General features: G+C 38.5%; 1 protein-coding gene across 1 annotated transcript in view; it reads right to left on the bottom strand.

The window, feature by feature from the left end:
• The window catches only part of ADCY1 (adenylate cyclase 1), a 177,159-nt gene that overhangs the window by 122,656 nt on the left and 41,059 nt on the right, over positions 1–13,444 (bottom strand). The window contains exon 5 of the mRNA XM_031062174.1: positions 2,080–2,149. Within this exon, the coding sequence (XP_030918034.1) occupies positions 2,080–2,149 (70 nt within the window). The remainder of the gene's footprint in view (positions 1–2,079; positions 2,150–13,444) is intronic.

Genomic DNA, 13,444 nt, shown 5'->3' with positions numbered 1-13,444 from the left:
CTCCTGCAAAACTTTTATTAAAAAAAAAATCCTCACTTTTTTCCGCATCTCCAGCTTTCTTCATCAAACAGCAGTTTGCTCTGAAATTTTTTACTATGCAGTGGCACTCTGGCAAACTTGGTGAGGAATTCAGATGTGTTGTGAAATAGAGCGTGGCTTGAAACTACTAAGAATGCTAATGTTAGGTACATCAACTGTGTCATTAAAGCTATTGCACAGCCTGTTGGCTGATCTGGGGATGCAAGTAGTGGCTGATGCACACTGGTAGCTGAGCACATCCAGCCTGTGTTTCACTGCACAGAGGGGTGTAGGGCACTGCCTCTGAAAAAAAACAAGTGTGGTTTCACAGTGTTTTGTACAGCCAACCTGATGTTTTCATATGTACAAATACATGATAGAATTCTAAAATGCCACTGTGAGACACTACATGGGAAATTACCAAGACCAACACTAAAAAGAGATCAGGGAGAAAGAAATTAAGCAAGCTCTGTAACCCTGTCAAGAGATTTGAAATAGCACAGTAGGAAAACCATAGGAGTGCAAATCCCTTTCATCCCATACAGTTATCCCTTGTTACATACCTGGTTTTGGCTATTTCCTTTCAAGCTGTGAAGGCCTAGACACTTCTCTGCAGAAATTAGAAGTTTTCCTGGGTATATATGAATTAATAATTCTGAGTTATCTAAAATGGAAATTAGACTGACAGATATGTTCCACTAATGATCCTTTTAAAGTCAGAACAGCATTTTCAGAAAAATTATTTCCTCAAAAATGTAGGTCAGTCACTGTATTTCACTGATCAGATAACTGAAATATCTTAACCTACTTAAAGGAGCTCAAATTTAAACTTCCAAAGTCATCCATTGCAAAGTGATATGTCTCTGTGTGACTCTACGTCAGATGTGAGATGTGACCAGGAATAGAGCAAAGCAGGCTCTAGCTTAGGAATAAAAGGAAAAAAAACTTTATTAACTTACCATATATAAAAGAAACACACAGAACTCAGGATGAAAACCTTCCAAACATTCCTCCTCCCCCCACCAAATCCCCAATACATCACAGTAAAACAAAACCTTGGATTCTCAATTCAGTTACCATCCCTCAGATCACCAACTCTCAGTCCACCACCACCCTTTAGATAATCAATTCTCAGTTCATCAAGCAGTCAGGAGTCCCTTTTGTACCATAGGTTTCCCCTGGAAACACAGTTGAGATCTCCTGTGTTTCCATGTCACACGTGGCACCGCCTGGAGATCATCTGCCATCCTGACATCTTCCTTCCATGCCCAGTGCTCTCACCACTGCATGAACCAGAGCTGCTTCTAGGGTGTTCCTTTTAAGGGTGCTTTGTCTAGTTCAAAAAAGAGCACAGTCTCTCACTTTTGGGACACCTGTCCCCCCCAAATTCACCCCCTGGGGCTGAGGGGTCTCAAGAACAGAGATCTTCTTTCCTGAAGATGGAGGGCACCACCACCCTCCTCACCCGTTGTCTCTGTTCACACACTCCTTCACATAACATCACTGCACTCTCTTGGCTCCAAGCCATTGCCTCCCCCTAAATGCAGTCTCTGTGTAACAGGAAAAATGGTTCTGTCCATGGCTATACAAGAAAAGTCTAGCCAAAGCCCACTCCATCATCTCCTGCCACCTAGAATTCTTCTCAAATTCTCTCGGACATCTTTCACTTGCACAAACTTGCACCACACTTGCCCATTTCCTGCTATTCATCCCTATCTCTCTTCTCATTCAACTCCAGGAGGATCAGCATTTGTAAGGTTTCCATCATCCAAGAAAAGGGTTAAAAATCTCAGGCTCTGCCTGTCCAGAACTCCCATGGCTGCCCAGCCGGGCACCTTCTCGCCACATCCCCCCCTTCTCTGTCTGGGCTGGCCGTGATATCAAATTTCAAGGTGGCACAAGCAGAGACATCAGCTCTCTCTCTCTCTCTATCTATCTATCTATCTCTGTCTCTCTCTCTCCTGGGGGGAGGGGGGGGTTGCTGCCCGATGCCTCTTGGTGCTCCTCCACCTTTCCATCCTGCAGGCGCCTTCACCTTCTCTGTCCAAGGCTCCGGCCTACCTCACCCAGCCGCATGGCTTCTCTGTCCCGTCCAGCCCGCAGCTGGGCAGGGGAGCTCTGACCTCTTTCACTGCCAGAACCCAAGAGAAAGTTTTCCTGGGAGTTCTCTGCTTTTAACCCCCCATGTCCTCAGTGGCCACACGAGGTGCCAATATTCAAATCTGAGTGCCTATTGGTTTGACCACACCATCCCAAAAAACTCACTTCCTCTCAAACCACGACAATATTTATACACCTATACACTCATAACTCCAATTTAGCATGACATTCTAAATATTATCATATTTATAAACATACAAAACATAAGCTATCACTGCGCTAGCCCTTGATTACTTCTACTTACTTTTAATTACAATTCAACCCAAATTTTCATGCTGCCCTGCCATATTGCTGAATGTTTTACAAATTTGCAAGTGAGCGAGAGATGCTAATGCATTCATATACAATTCATCTTAACATGCTTTATTTGGTTTTCTATTTAAGTGCTTAGACAATCCATGCAGCAACAGGAACACGTTATATGTTAATGTGAGTGTACATCATGATTCCCTACTCCTGCAAATGATTCTGGCCTTCCTGGAAATATACATGCTATGATCCTAAATGCAGATGATATTATTCAGAAAGGCTTGAAATTTTTACAACAGGGTTTTACCATTTTTGTCAACATGTTCCTTTGTTTGGTATTAATTAAAAATAGGCAAAACAAGGGCAGTGTGTGCCAAACCAGAAATAGAAGAAATGTAAATCTACAATTTTTACAAAATTCTGCTTTAAACACTTACTCAAAAATATGCTTATTGCCAAGGGATATATGATGCATCCACCATTAAACAAAGTCCAATTTTTATACAGCAACCATTCACTCATTCTAATGTACCATGACTCTTAAATTCTACCCTTGTTCCTAACATAAGAAACCAGAGTATGTCTAGTCCTCTGTAGCAGGACTAGCTACATTGTAGCACTGCAGAATTGTCTACACTCTGTTATCCACTTTGAGGTGGTTGCGCGTGGTGTTGGTCTTTCTAAGAACTTCTGAACTAGAACAGAATACAATTCACAGTGCAAAAACCTTAGTTCACAGAATATTGAAAATTTGAGCTCATTTGGTAGTTCTTGAAGCTGAACCACTACAGGACACAGATCTAACCACCGTATCTGACCCACCACCAACCTCCCATCTCAGGGGCAGTAATGACTGTGGTGAGCACTGTGGCACCATGGGTCTGATCATAGAATTGCAGAATCAAGGAATCACAGACTCACAGAATGGCTTGGGTTGGAAGCGATGTTAAACATCTACTTCCAACCACTGCAATGGGCAGGGAAGTGGGCAGGGAGACCTTTCACTAGGCCAGGTTGCTCAGAACCTCATGAAAACTGGATTTGAACACTTCTGGGACTTGTCCTAGTTTTGTTCAGTACAGGGTTAATTTTTTGCAGTAGCTGGGAGTGGAGCATGGCTGAGGGGACATGGCCGGACCCAAATGTTATTTGATATCACCTCCTGTCTTTGCCAGGGGCAGGGGAAAGGGACTCTTTGGCTTCAGAGGAGAAACATGGTGAAAGAATTCAGTAATGTTTTATTTTGCATTAAATTATTTCTTTGTCTTCTTTGCTACTAATACTGTTGCTGTTCATTTTCGTACCTCATCACTGTTTCCAGTAAGTTGTTCTTAGCTCAACTTGCAATCTTTGCTTTGTGTCCTCACATTGGAGGGAGGGGGAAGGAGAGAAACTTGTGGTCTTTCTAGTGGAAGTACTAAATTGGAGAGTACCATTCCTAAACCATGACAGGCATCTACCACTTCTCTAGCAATCTTGTTCCAGTCTTACCATCCTCACAGTAAAGAATTTCTTCCTAACATCTAATCTAAACCGGCCTTTCTTCAGTTTAAAGCCATTGCCCCTTGTCCTGTCTCTACATGTCCTTGCAAAAAGTTTCTCTCCATCTTTCTTGTAGGCTCTGTCAAGGAACTAGAAGGCTGAAATTAGTTTACCCAGAAGCCTTCTCTTCTCCAATCCCAACTTTCTCAGCCTTTTCATAGGAGACATGCTCTATCCCTCTAATCATCTTGGTGGCCTCCTCTGGACTCCCTCAAAGGTCAATATCCTCCCTGTGCTGGGGACTCCAGAGCTGGATGCTGTTCTGTAGGTGAAATTTCACCAGAGCAGAGCGTCTCCCTCGACATACTGTATACACTCCATTTGATGCAGATGAGGATAGTCCTGCTCTGCCCTGCTCACCCTGGCACTACCAGCACCAGTGTGGCCAGTCTGCAAGAGGAATGACAGTTCGTTTTAATTACTGAACTGTATGGCCAGCACATACAGTCATACATACATACACAGCACATGGTCACTTGATGATGACTATGGGCAAGATTATCACCAAACCTGTAATTTCTTGCAATTTAATACACAGAACCATAACTGCATCTAGTTTTTGCTGCTGTGGTACATCAAAGTGCAAGATTTGCCCCAACCTGACAAAAATCCAAGGACTTGTATGAATTTAATTGACAGATTATCCCACCATGATGTAGAGAGAAGAGGAAAAGAGAAAAAAAAGGGAGTGGGAAGCAATTTCCAAAACCTGCTACCAGGAGTATGGATATCAGTAAAATATCCAGGAAAATGCTCTATTGAAAACAACACTGAACATTGTGTTTAAAAATATGTGTTTAAAAAAATTGGATGTGGCACTCAGTACCATGGTTTAGTTGAGGTGTTAGGCCATGGGTTGGACTCAATGATCTTAAAGTTCTCTTCCAACCTGGTGATTCTTTGATTCTGGGATTCTATGATTCACCCAATACTAGGCATAGTGAAGAAAGGACAAAATTGTGAGTGGGTAATAGGCCATAAAATAAGAGTTTCTTTGATAGTTAAGTGTACCATATTCTTGACCATAATCTCCATGATGGCAACTGTGATATGAAACTCTAGATATCTAAACATATATCCAAAGTATACTGACACACAGAGAAAGTACAGCTTCCTGTTCTCTAAGACAGGAGTAAAGATCTCCCTCAGCTGTTGCATGCAGTTTACATACCTGAGCTGAGGTTCACTTCATTTCAAACAGAAAACCAGCAGAGCACTGCAATCATCCCCTAAATCAGATGGTTTATTGGATGCTTCCGTTACACCACCCAGTTTGAGATCAGCCTTCCTTCTTTCTGCTACAATCCTTCTACACACTATTTGGCCTCACTTTCTGCTGCATAAATCTTTTTACTTAGGCAGCTGTAACCGTTCCTTGAGCTGCAAAGAGAAGTTCTTTTCCTGGATCAGATCAGTGCTAGAGAGATACACATGCAGCAAACCCTTCAGCAAAACTATCAGTACTGTGCTGAAGTGCTCACTACAAAAAGCATACCTTCAGAAGAAGGTGAGGGACATGGTGTCACGGTGGCTGATAAAAAACTAAAAAAGAATTATTTCCAAAAGACACAGGAAGATTTTAATTAGATGGAACAGTTCCTTCCTTCTGTGAAATCAGTTCCATTCTACATGTACATATATTTACCTTAAGGAAACATGGATGCATTAATGATACAAATACCATGATAACTTGTTATCATGGTACTTGCCTTATTATTGTTTGCCACCAACCACAAGAATAAGACATTTATCTGTGAGGGCACAGAGATATCTAGGAAGAGTCAAGGACCATCTTTCTGGTTTTCACCAACACACTGCCCAGTTCAACAAAATTCTGATGCACATCTCTGCTGGGGAATTTTTAAAATTTCTTTTATTAGTTTTTTGAGAAACAGTGCTGAAGAGGTATCAAAATAAGGAGAGTAGGTTTTTGTGGGGATTGGTTTTTCTATCTCATTAAGATCTGTCTGATCTTCTCTTCCCCTTTTATTTTCCTTCCTGGCATTTATTTGCATAGGGGTTACTAAATGAGGGGCTATATACAGTTGAGTGGGACACAACTAAGGAACAGCCTCTATTTATTTTAAAATAATCTACAGTCCATGTTGTCTTTCCTCTATCATAGTTTGAGAAACCTTTCCTTTCAGGAGCATACAGGTTCTAATGCTGCTTCCAAGTGGAACCAAATAAAATTTTAGAATAAATATTTCTCTTTTTCCAAAGGGAAAACATATTCATACCAACTTAACTCATCCACACCTTCAGTTCCCACCATAGTGTCTGACTTTTAGCACAAAAACTTAGCATGTACTTCTCATATGCTCTGTCTTCTGTCCATTGTTAATGATCTGGAAATCCCTGGCCTTGATGCTGTATTTCTTGTGCTCATCAGTGTGATTAAGAACAAAGAATAAGCTGTGCAGTTGGAATCACATGATAGCCCTGTCACAACCCCTCCTGGTAGAAAATATAGTACTTATCTGTGTGATTCTGTTTGATAAAATATTTCTTTCCTCTCTGTATGACCTTAACAGAAAAAAATATATTATTCTTGCTACCTAGCATATATTAAAAAAAAGTCTTTAAAAATATTTTCAGTGTACTAATTCAGTGTATTCTGGGGATATTTGATAAATAGTTACAATAAAACATGGAGCTAAAGTCGCTGGAACTATGGGGGTAAGTGTACTCCGGATCAGGGAATAAGGGTAAATGCTTCATTATGGAATGCATAATACCTTTCTCTGCTGTTTCAATAGGGTCTCATAATTAATGAAGCACCAATCACTATGTTTTTACTATTGCTGCCTGAGCAAACAGTTACTCAATTATGCTGGTACCATTTCAGTAGACATGTCTGATTGTTTGGTACCAGGGTTCCCCGACTTGACCTTTGAAACACATCTTGCTATAGTCTAATAATTAACAAAGGCCAATCACAAACTCAGTAGTTCCACAGTGCACAGCCGGTGCTCATGTTCACATTAAGGGAATCACCAGCCTGCGGTGCTTACAGAGACACCTGTGGGGACTGCAGTGTGGACCAAATGGCGATGCAACATATATCCAATTTCAAAAATTGATGCCTAGAGTTAAAGGCTTAATTCCATCAAGGTCATAGGGAGTTGCATGATGAGGTATTTTTGGATATTTTAGCCTAATTGAATTCCACAGGCAAGCCTTCTTCAGTGTGCAGTCCTAAAAGGTGCTCCTGGCACAGCTTGAAGCATTATTGTAACACAGCTTCTGTGGCACAAGTGGCCCATGGGTATTCACCTCAGGTGCAAGTAGGAAGATCAACTTTTTTTTTGGCATGGACTTCCTTCTACAGTGGAAAGGCAATCAAATCCATTTGTCAGAGTTTAACCACCTTTGCTCTGCTGTGCCCTTTATATGCCCTCTGTAATGGGACACTGGACCATTTCTATCTTCATCCATTTGTACTACACAGCTTTTATGTGTCCCTTCTGATGTGGAGTCTGAGAAATAGTAAGTGATTCCTGAGCTGACATTTATCAAATGAATAAAAAAGTGACTTCCTGCCTATTCTTGGCATTTGCTTCCATGTGAACCAGTTTCCATCACTATCCAAGGTTTTCTAATTGTCTGCTAGTAAAGACCTGATTATGGGGAAGTTGTATGAACCAGCTGAAAGCAGTCAGCCATGTGCTGACTTGGGTGCAAAACCACACATGCCATTGGGTGCCTAATTGTCTCAAGATCATGTAGGGGCCTTAATCTGCGCCTTGCAGTCTAAGTCTCCTTGAATGTATGAATAATGCAGTATTCAATATATGATGTAGTCAGTGTCATGTCTTAAATTATTTCTAAAGGGATATTTAGCCTTCAGAAGAGTGAGTAGAGGATACTTTTACAAATTTATGCTTAAATGTTTTTACATTTACTGACTAGTTTGGAGATAAAACCTGAGCATTGGTCTGCCTCTCTGTGAGAAAAGAACCAGAGAATTTGTTTCAAGACTCAGAAATTAAAATATTTTAATCCACGAAACACTGCAAGCAGTCAGAAGAGCAATTATTGAAATCAGTACTTTACTTTTCCTTAGGCTTTTCTAGTCAAAATCCATGACACAGAAAACATTCCTACAAAAGGTCACAAAGTGTTGCCCTGTACAATTTTCTACAGATTTTCCAATGCGCTACTCTTGTGTTAATCACCAGCTGAGCATTGTGTATGAAGGGAGTGAAATCAATATTTGTACTGAGGGAAGAAAATAAATGAAGACAATAGCTAATAGGTTTTTTCTTTCTCCAATACCATGCAGGGTAGGGGGAGGAGAGGAGATAAATATGGAAAGGGGGATTCAAAGTAAGAAAAAGCGAGGAGGAAGAAAGAATAAAAAATGAACAAAAAAAACCAACAAAAAACCAAACTAAACAAACAAAAAGAAATGGATGGATATACAGATAGAAAATAATGAGAAAACAGTGAAGTCTCTAAACCTGTGTGAACTAATACCTTTGAGGCAGTTGTCTTAACAAATAAGCTGAAGTTCTCACCTCACTTAATATTAACAAAAATATTAAGTAACTCTTTAAAATTTACGAATGAGTATACATAATTAAAACAACCTTCTAATCTAGGTCATTGTTTTGTATAGTACTTGGATATACATGAATACATTTGATGCAGAAATCAGGAAGAGTTATGCAAGTATAGCTGAGGACAAGATCTGCTTCATTTCCCAAAACTACTGTGCCTAAAAGACCTCTTTAGTTTCACAAGAAAAATAATATTAAAGTTACCACAGTGTTTACCGTGTTCTCTACATCTTACCAAGACTAATCACACTGCAAGTACTGGAAATACATTACCCAAAGCCCAATTAGAAAGTCACTCAAATAGACTATTTTATCTCTCTTTTGGTCTTGACTTTTAATCTATTATATTTTAGTCTATCATTAAAGTCCAGTTGAGTCAATTAATACACCACTCATACGCTATATTGATCACACCATATAAGAAGGGTAGAATTTATACACAGTCTGTTGGTGCTGTAGTAATAATTAATTAGCCATGCAAAAGCCAAGCTTGTAATGCTGTTGTCACATGGAGTAGTATGTAACAAAAAGGCAAAACAACAACAAAGGATTCAGAGCCCAAAGGCTGAAAATGCTGCTGTTTATCACAAACAATTAAATTGTTCAAAGAGGATGTTAGTCAAGCAGTGTATGACTGCATGTGGAGATTGTGAAAAAAGGTCATCAACACAATCACCTCTTTCACCCAGAAAGTAGGCATGTTGAATTCAGTAACAACGCATGCCCTTCTTCATAGCCAAAGCCCAAATATATTTGTTAACCAAAGAAATCCCCCTTTCCACAACTGAATGGCAATCAAAAGCTATCGTGAGATTCAGCAGTGATCTCCCAACAAGCAGGAGTGGCAAAGCACATTGCACTGAGAAGGAGCTGCGTGTCGGTCCCTGGCTGGGTGATAAAGGAAGGCTACTGCTGCAGCACACAAGGAACTCTGACAGGTCTCTTATATCACACCAGCCATATTTACAACCCAAACCTCACCTATAAGTGCAGTTGTACCATATATTTCCATGCCTTTCAAATAGTCCAGATCTGAATGAAGATGACAGACAGACAAATGCTTCTGCTTAAGAGAACAGTGTTTATGAAACAGCAGGCCCTTTGGTTGTCCTGGAAACTATATTTGTAAAGGGCTGTAACTTATATTGTCCTGGAGGCTTTTAACACTTGCATTAAATCTTTGGAGGACAAGAACTGTCAGAGAATATTTATTCAGAAAAAAACCCAAACTTCACTTAAAGAATGTTGAGTGATTTATTTTTTTTCCCCAGCAATTGATAAATGATCATTCAAGAAGCAAACCAAAAAACCTCAAGAAGTTTGATATGTTTGCAGAAAGTCACAAGTAACCAACTTAGGATACTACAGCTGCCAGCCAGGGTTACACAGAGAACTTCAAAGCAAATAGAAGGCAAAAAGAATTCATAAAAGGAATAACAAGAATTTAAATATTTCAGCATTTTATGCTTACTGCTTTTCAGTAATGACCCTCAGGCTACATCCAGAAACCTCCATCAGATTACGATATACTCTGTAATCATATATTTAAGAAGATCTCCTTAGAAATAAGATGCAGAAAGCTACAATTAAATATTTTATTTCAAATACTTAGTGACAAAATGGTATTTGTTTTTGGCCCAGAAGAGCTTTTTATTTTCCAAGAACTGTGAAAAATGCCAGTCTTTCAGCTATTATCAAAGCTTCACAAACTTACCTTGTACAAAACACCTTGCAGAAAGTGCCAGAATATTTCCTATTGTTTTCTGACCTTAAATACAGTTTATAAGGCAGTCTTGATGCTTATATTTAAGCAAACCCACCACTAAAGCAACTGGATGAAATGCTTATTGCAGAATGAAGCAGAACAGTCAGAGAGATACTATCTGACTTTTCTCATTTCTGCATCAATTTCTCTTCTTGAAAAATTTAAGGAATGGAAGCTGCCCCCTTATGAATCATCTTTTGAGGGTCTTGCATAAGCAGGACTTGAGGATGGCATGCAGAAATTTATATTTATGACTTGCATAAAAACTCTGAAAATATATAAAAAAGAGAGACCTTCCTCTAGTCATAGAGGCCCAGAAGAGCTTTTTACTTAGAGGGGAAATTTTTGAGGGAAAATTTTTATGAAGTCTGTGCAAGAACACTAACAAGGAAAAGAGACAGACAGAATGAGAAATTGAGAGTCCTCTGAGTAATTTCCTTTGGGAGAGAAAACCTGAATAAGGAAAGAGAGAAAATAAAAACCAGGCAGGATACTTCTTTCAATAACTTTCAGAATAAATATGCTTTGTATTTGTGTAGGTGATAGTGCACTACTGACCATTTGCAATGTTTAAATGTATTATTCAAATAGCAAAAAGCAAGCACAGTGAAATTTTCACAAATGAAATCAGATAAAGAGAGGAAAATTGTATTTTTTTCATAATATTTTATAAAACAAAGTCACTCATATTCCTCACAGCATGAACTTTTAATATATTTTTGATCATTTTGATTTTTGTGCTAAGGTATGCTTCAACCATGTGCTGCCAGGCATACTGATACAGGTAAAGGTCAATAATGTACATGGCCAAGTTCTTCTAACTCACACAATTTGTGAAGCTGCTCCTGGGAATTATAATCTGCTAGCAATGGGCTACAGAGCAGTCTGCCTCTTCTTTTTTGTTTGACTAACCAGTGACTCTCTCAATCTTCCCCTCAAGTACACCCATCTTATATCCACTTCTTATACATTGTGGAACAAAATGAAGCCCAAATCCTCTGCGGACAAATCAGTGCACTGCTTCCAAAATGCCCGCTAATAATTTTTTAGAAATGTCAAACAGAAAATAAAATAATGAGCATTTAAGGGCCATTTGAATTTTTCAGATTTTCGGTTGCTTAGTGTACATTTCTTACTGTTATTATAATTAAACTACAATATGCTCTGGCATAATGACATTCATCTTCATCACACTCTATCTTGTACAGAATTATAATAGATAGCCATTAAAATGTATGAATTATGGATGTTTTGTTCTAGAACCAAGATAAAAATTTATTCCAAAACATATTTGTAATTTCCAAGGGAGAAAAAAATGAAATTAAGCAAATTCTATTGTTTTTGGAAAATATATAGATGAATAGCTCTTCTTGCTTGTGCACAATAATGTCATTGCTTTGGGTAAACAAATTCAACCTTTCATTTACATGTTATGCAGTTATTAACAAAGTCACTGAAGCAAATGCATTGAAAAAAAATTAAGTGGCTCATAAACATGCTCCATTTAACTGTAACATGAAACTCCCCACTCTTTTATGAACATCCTGCCCCAAGTCATGCAGACCAGAGGAAAATCTTCATGTCAGAGAAACTGAAAAGAAAACATGACAGTATAGCTTAGCCCAGAGGAAATGGAAATATTTTAAACTATTCCTTGAGGCATTATGATGCTTAAGATGATGTTGTTACTTATTAAATTCTTGTCCCAGTCAACTGCAGCTGAAGTCAGGACACTTCCAATCTAATCTCATTGACCTCTGAATTTTGGAAAATTATCTCACTTCTCTTCCTCTTAGTCTTCTTCCTGTTCTTTGCTACGTCTAGCAGAGCAATAGGAGTTGCCTGTTACTTGTGCACTTGGACAGCAAGTAGTGAGTTGAGAAGCTCATCAGAGTTGGCACTTGTAGATATTACCATAACATCAATTATTAAATAATAATAAGATATAGTGAATTTCAGCCTAGAATTTGATATATAAGGTTTTTGAGCAATCCCCATGTTTGCTTTGTGTTAGTGTTTTCTCAGCCACAATGAGAAAACAGTCACTGGGAAAGAAGCACCTTAAGCAAGCAGATCTTTCCTGAAACACAACTGCAAAGTAAGACTAGTTTCAGGATATGGTGCTAGTGTATTTTGTAGCACTGCATCACTAATTTTCAGCAAGCACTCTTTTGTGCTTTCAATGAATTTGCAGCAAGACATCTTTATTAGAACACATTCAACAATATTACTATGCAAGACCTCTTCTTGAAACACATTGCAAGACAAATTTAAATAGATTGTAAATCTTCAGCTCCTGATGTGACTCGATGCAACAGTGCTGAAGAGCATAGATTATTACAGGGTATCATCTTGCTATCAAAATTAAGGCCTTCTTTGACGGTCTGCTTTGTAACTCAGGTATTGAGAAAGAAATGTACCCAAAGCAAGAGTATAAGATAGAATCTGGCTATTTGTATGGGGAGAAGATAGTTTCTGTCCATTCTGAAAGAAATATTCACATAACATTTCCAAACTAACATGCAAAGCCTATTGATTTCCCATATCAAAATTTCATATAGTATCTTTGGTACTCGATACCAGGCACATTATCTGCTCCAGAACTAACTTATTCCATGACTCATTCACTGAGGCCAGCATGCTGGTTATAAATGATCCACTTCTTTATGGACACTGATGCAATTTTTGAAGTTTTGAGGCATTTAAAGAATACCTAGTAGGAATCCAAATTGTTTAATCCACTTTATTTGCTTCTAACCATTTTTAAATGTAACTTCTTTTTTTTTTTCAGTATAATTTATCAAATTGGTTATATGTCCTGGAGTGACACTGTACATACATGGTTTCAGGGGAAATCCTTGAATTGCTTTTCAAGTGTTTTTGAAACATAAGAAAATAGGATTTTTGGTTGTTAACAGTAATTTATGTTTTCAAATTGTTTAATAAGGTTTGGAACCTAAGCTTAGAGTTGTTCCAGGATCCATCAAAGAGAATCATTGTTTTAACACCTATACTAAATCAACCAACATTTAGCTATAACACCAGTTTTAAGTATTTTCCAAAAATCCGTATCTAATTAAGGCACACATGATTAGGAATAAAGTGAAAAGTTAAGATGCATTTACAGAAGATGTAATTCAGGCTAACA

Source organism: Geospiza fortis, unplaced genomic scaffold (assembly GCF_000277835.1).
Source record: "Geospiza fortis unplaced genomic scaffold, GeoFor_1.0 scaffold108, whole genome shotgun sequence".
NCBI classification, from domain to species: domain Eukaryota; kingdom Metazoa; phylum Chordata; class Aves; order Passeriformes; family Thraupidae; genus Geospiza; species Geospiza fortis.
The sequence above is the reverse complement of the archived record's forward strand: the minus strand, read 5'-3'. Positions and strand labels throughout refer to the sequence as shown.